Below are 5,649 nucleotides of genomic sequence, written 5' to 3' on the forward strand. Positions count from 1 at the left end.
TTTTTTTTTCACCTCCGTGCCCAAACGTCTTTGTTTGGGCTTCCGAAAGCGGATGATGTCAGGAAACAGTGGTTGCAAAGTACAACATGAAACTGCAGTGATGATACTCCATAGTGAATTCAAACATCCATGAGTGGAGCATTTTCATTTGAATGAATGGGATGTGACACCACATGGCAAACTCCCAGTGTGAATGCTGTGATGTTAGTTTAATGGGCGTTGAAATGAAAACGTACTGCTCACATAAGTCAAAGTATTCTACTTAGTTATTAGAAACTCTATGCTAAAACGGTATGTATTGCTGAGACAAAGCACTTAAATAGACCACAGTCTACTTTTAAAGCCATTACTGTTGCTTGACTGATTAGCTTACAAATCTTGTTTATCCACTGGTTAATGAATGACCTGGAAATGTGACACTGTTTGGACGTGTGTGTGTGTGGGTGTTGTGTTATTTACCCACAGGAGAGGGTTCTGTTGTTGGCCTTTCAGGAGTGTCACAGAGCTCTAATGTCCTGCACCAACCAGCCCTTCTGCAGCGAGCCAACAGACAGCTACATGTGCAAGCAGATCCTCCACGCACGGCTGTATAAAGTCTCCCAGGAGCCCGTCTCCATCCATCTGCCCATCTCCAGACTCCTGGCCGGTTAGCAGAATTGTTGAATTTCTGTATCAGAAGTCATACTTTTGAGGTTTTCTAGCTGGTGACATTTTAAAATTAAATATTTAAAAAAATATTTCCTTTTTTCAACACATTTTTTTCCCCCTAACATTAGTCTCTTTTTTCAAAATTGAACATGTCAACTAGCATTTCTTAACCCTTGACCCCCAAATATTTCTTAATATATTTTAATGTGTACACTACAGTATGTATACACACTAATGTATAAAATTAGACTACAGCAAAAATTGAATTTTGATATGAAATGCAATCATTTCATAATTTTTCATCCAAAGAATAACATGCATGCACTACCGTTCAAAAGTTGTTTTTTTTACATTTCTCTAAATTACTCCAGTCTTCAGTGTCACGTGATCCATCAGAAATCATTCTAATATTAAAACATGAAAAAAAATGTTTTATCATTTTTGAAAGCAACTGTTTTTAAGAATTATTTGATGAAAAAAGTTGAAAAGAAAAGCATTTATTTGAAATAGAAATATTCTGTAGCGTCTTTTTGTAAAATCTTTAAAACCCTTTACTGTTACTTTTAATCAGTTTAATGCAGCCTTGAATAGAATTATTAATTTATTTCAAAACAAAACAAAAAGAAATCTTACAGAACCCAGAATGTTGAATGGTTGTGTATTTCTGTAAATTTTTTGAACTCATGAAAGTGTACCAATGAATATTGTTGTTTTTTTGTTTTTTTTGGTCACTGCAATACTCTGTATCTGTTATTTAAACCCAGTCTGTATCTGATCTCAGGTTTATATGTGCTGTTGTGCCAGTCTGGAGCAATCCAATACCTCCCTGACTTTGTGGATACTGTGAGTATATCATTAATTAATCAAATGAATCTGTAGCGTGTGAATGTCTAGCACTGTGGGTTACAGGTGTGTATTTGTATGCGTTTCAGGTGCAGCTGAACTTCACTGAGCTGGCGGAGCAGCCTCTGCGCTGTGTTGTGCTGGCGGCTCAGGTGTGTGCTGACATGTGGCGCAGAAACGGCCTGTCGCTCGTCAGCCAGGTGAGAGCTCCACCAGTTCCACAGTTTTTACAAGTTGTTTAAAAAAAAAAAATTAACTGAAACACGAAAGTAGAGAATATTTGTAAATGCAATAATTCGTAATTCTCTGAAAAACCTTAATGTTCTAAATCTGAACATGAAAAAAGTCTCCAAATAAAAACTGTTGGATCATCAACTGGTATTTCAAACACATCCATTATTTCTTTTTAACATCTTGTAACAACTGTATATGGCGTGAAATGGCTTTTAATGGTTATTGGGGCTGTCTAAATTGTATTTATTTTGTGAAAGTATGTATGAACGTATGTATTGTATATTGGAGGGGTGAAAAGGGGAAAAAAATAAACGTAAACTATGTAACAGAATTTAAATGCGCAAATATCTATGTTGTGTTGCGTCATGAACATATTCTAACTTTTGCTGATATTTGCCTCTGTTAGGTGTATTACTATCAGGATCTTAAGTGCAGGGATGAAATGTTTGATAAGGATATTATCATGTTGCAGGTATGTCCTTAAAACCATAAATGTATATGAAATATAAAAATAATAATATAACATAAATTTTATAATTGCGAAATTAAAAATACTTTAATTCAGTTAATGACATTTTCTGACCAACCACAGATTGCTGCTTCCAAAATGGACCCCAATCATTTCCTGATGCTTGTTCTTCTGAGATTTGAACTTTTTGATATTTTTAATGGCAACTCCTCCAGTAAAGATCAGGTGAGTAAGAGAGGATGAAGTGAGATCAAGTGGAATATGTAGTTTCAGCTTCTCCAAAACTAATCAATACACGCTTAATAAATAAATAATTTATATTTAAATTATTGAAATAATAAATCATTTATTTATTCTTTGTCATTGATTATGGTTGATTTTGATTGGTTTCTGTGCCCCTTTTCATCACACAGGAGGTACTGAAACAGTGGAATAGGTTAACAGAAGAGATGCTTTACCTGATTATCATCATTGTAGGCAAGTTCTCACATTGACCTTTTATGTGAAAGTCTTGGTCTTGCTGCCTTTAGTTGATGTGTTATAAGTGGTTTTATGTAAGTGAGTTGACTGGAGACACTGCCTTTGTTTTGCCTCTGATATATATATTTTGCATGTGAAATACGCCAATCTGAATCTATATGCACAGCTGCCAAATTTTCTCTGTATTGTAATCATTATGATCACACTTTTAATAATCGCTTTAATGAGCTTCTGTCTGAAATTAATTCATGTTAGCTAACTGTATGATTCTATTATCTTGAACTGTTAATTTGTGAAATGAACATTACTTGGACATATTCACTTCTGGTAGCAGATCACTGTCAATTGTAATGTAGACACGTGCATTTTCTGTAAAGCTGCTTTTAAACAATGTGTATTGTGAAAAGCACTGTACAAATAAATTAGAATTGAATTGAAATATGCAGGTGAACGGTATGTACCTGGAATCAGTCATGTGACTAAGGAGGATGTGACTATGAGGGAGGTCATCCATCTGCTTTGTATTCAAGCCATGGCTCATAGCAGCCTGGTTAAAAGCCTGCCTGAAAATGTAAGCCATTTATTAATGCTTTTGTTTTGTTTTGAGTAATTCATTTCGCATTTAGTAAATTGTGGCAGCCAGAGATTTATGTACATTAACTGACCAGTTTAATTGCATCTGAATGTGTGTAAATTAACTATAAACATTCTGTTTTCTAACTTCATGAACCGGTTTTTTTTTTTTTTTTTTTTTTGATTGCATCACAGGAAAGTCATGAAACATGGCTTGAAACGGTCATCTCTAAGGTTGCTGTTTTCAAGTAAGTGCATTTCACTAAATGTTTAGATGTTTATACCAGTTATCACACAATTATTACACAGTCTATGCAATGCGACATGTACTCCAAAGTCTTTATTAAATGTTGTTTAGGAAACCAGGAGTGTCAGGCCATGGCTTGTATGAACTGAAAAAGGAATGTCTGAAAGAGTTTAACCCCTTCTTCTATCATTATTCCAGACCTCAACATAGTAAGGTACATGGTGCACCCATTGTCTCACTTATCATCTCATTCTCATTAATATACATGTTAGTCTTTAAACGGAAGGAAATGTTTATTTGTACATATTAGGCAGAAGAGGCTCAGAAGAAGAGGAGGACCCAAGAGGGCAGTGATAAAGGTATGCCGATCTGTACTGATGTTTTATATAAGTTGCTTTGGAGTCACTGCACATTTCAAATGATAAAAAAGCATGACTTATATTCTGGAAAATACGGTAAATGCTAAACAAAAATGTAATATTGTGATTTTGAATACATAAATAAAATAATTAAAATAATTTGTTGCAGTTAAATGATAATTATATGATAATATGAGAGGTCTGTTGCTTTATAGCTTTTACAGTTGTGGATTTTTGCACTGGAATGCTTTATTGATCAATTAAAAGCCAGGGCTAGAACTGCCCATTTTATGAATTTTAAATAAGAATGTTTGACAAAAAATGATGTTAATACACGGGGTGTGATATCTGCTGTTCCTCTATTTTAGCCCTCCGTCCCCCAGTGCCCCCTCCCTTCTGTCCAGGATTCTCAAACATAGTGTATCTGCTCTGCTGTGACATCTTCATCCATATTCTGAGGAGAATCTTCCAAAAAGCAGTGGAGGACCATTCCAGCCGATGGACTGAACCCATGATCCAGAGGGTATGGCTCTTACTGCTCCACACCATTTCCCTTAGTTCTTGTTCTGTTTCAGTAACATGAATGTAGCAATTTTTGAAATGTAAATAATTATTGCATTTGTATTTCTAAGAACATAATTGTATCCCATGGAATATCATTAGCTGTTTCTATTTTCATGGTAAGTTAGTTTGATGAAATGTGATTTTTAACATGCGTGTATGACTTTAGGCACTGCACCTTGTAGGCCAGGCTCTACTGGAGGAAAAAACACAGTTGGAAAGCAACAGTACTGAGGAAGTGTCTTTTGACTTTAGTCTGAAAGCTCAAAGTAAGATCTCACCCTTTATTTTGAACTATCATTAACACAAAAGCTAGCATGATGCTTTGCATCTTTACAAAGCATAATGAAGTCATAGCCTAATGGTTAGAGAATCGGACTCGTAACCCAAAGGTTGCGGGTTCAAGTCTCATACCGGCAGGGATTGTAGGTGGGGGGAGTGAATGTACAGCGCTCTCTCCCACCTTCAATACCACAACTGAGGTGCCCTTGAGCAAGGCACCGAACCCCCAACTGCTCCCCGGGCGCCACAGCATAAATGGCTGCCCACTGCTCCGGGTGTGTGTTCACGGTGTGTGTGTTCACTGCTGTGTGTGTGCACTTTGGATGGGTTAAATGCAGAGCACTAATTCCAAGTATGGGTCACCATACTTGGCCACATGTCACGTCACTTTCACTGTCACTTTCATAGACGGCTGTCTTGTAAGGCAGTATCCTAACTGCAGTAGTTGTTCTACTTTAACCCTTAAATTAGGGATGTACCGATACTGGTATCGGGCCCGATACTGAGCTCCTGTACTCGTACTCATTAAAATGCCCCGATACCAAACGCCGATACCACACAGCATGCGATAAGTGCCGTATTCAGACAAAGAAACACCAACAACAGACAGCAGAATGGTTATTAGAGATTAAGGATGTCTATGAAGTATATGGATGTCTACGGTAGGGAGAGAGAGAGAGAGTGCAATTCTGTTGTGTGATCTTTGATGTTCACTCACTTAGCACATGCATCATTTGGATTAAAACTAAACCGTAAAAATAAGACCATTTATAGGGGCATTGACTATAAACATCATTTATTTTCAACCTTAGGCATACACGACTTTCTGGAGAAAGTGAATCTAGCAGCCTGTGTGAAATGCGCTAGGCTGTACTACTCCCTCTCATTCTGCACCAGTACAAATACGTGCACGCGTTGCGCATGTTTTGCTTGCTTGAGTGTTTCTGCATTAT

The 5,649-nt window shown here is 36.7% G+C and overlaps 1 protein-coding gene across 3 annotated transcripts in view; it reads left to right on the forward strand.

Moving 5' to 3' along the window:
- Positions 1-5,649, forward strand: part of LOC107662596 (E3 ubiquitin-protein ligase UBR1-like) — a 57,523-nt gene that overhangs the window by 24,320 nt on the left and 27,554 nt on the right. For all 3 annotated transcript variants that reach the window (XM_016452668.1, XM_016452670.1, XM_016452669.1), the window contains exons 16-27: positions 466-646; positions 1,430-1,491; positions 1,581-1,691; positions 2,132-2,197; positions 2,318-2,419; positions 2,608-2,671; positions 3,121-3,245; positions 3,443-3,495; positions 3,606-3,708; positions 3,805-3,853; positions 4,222-4,376; positions 4,584-4,683. In XM_016452668.1, the coding sequence (XP_016308154.1) occupies positions 466-646; positions 1,430-1,491; positions 1,581-1,691; positions 2,132-2,197; positions 2,318-2,419; positions 2,608-2,671; positions 3,121-3,245; positions 3,443-3,495; positions 3,606-3,708; positions 3,805-3,853; positions 4,222-4,376; positions 4,584-4,683 (1,171 nt within the window). The remainder of the gene's footprint in view (positions 1-465; positions 647-1,429; positions 1,492-1,580; positions 1,692-2,131; positions 2,198-2,317; positions 2,420-2,607; positions 2,672-3,120; positions 3,246-3,442; positions 3,496-3,605; positions 3,709-3,804; positions 3,854-4,221; positions 4,377-4,583; positions 4,684-5,649) is intronic.

The sequence above is a fragment of the Sinocyclocheilus anshuiensis genome, unplaced genomic scaffold, assembly GCF_001515605.1.
Source record: "Sinocyclocheilus anshuiensis isolate Anshui unplaced genomic scaffold, SAMN03320099.WGS_v1.1 scaffold715, whole genome shotgun sequence".
NCBI lineage: Eukaryota > Metazoa > Chordata > Actinopteri > Cypriniformes > Cyprinidae > Sinocyclocheilus > Sinocyclocheilus anshuiensis.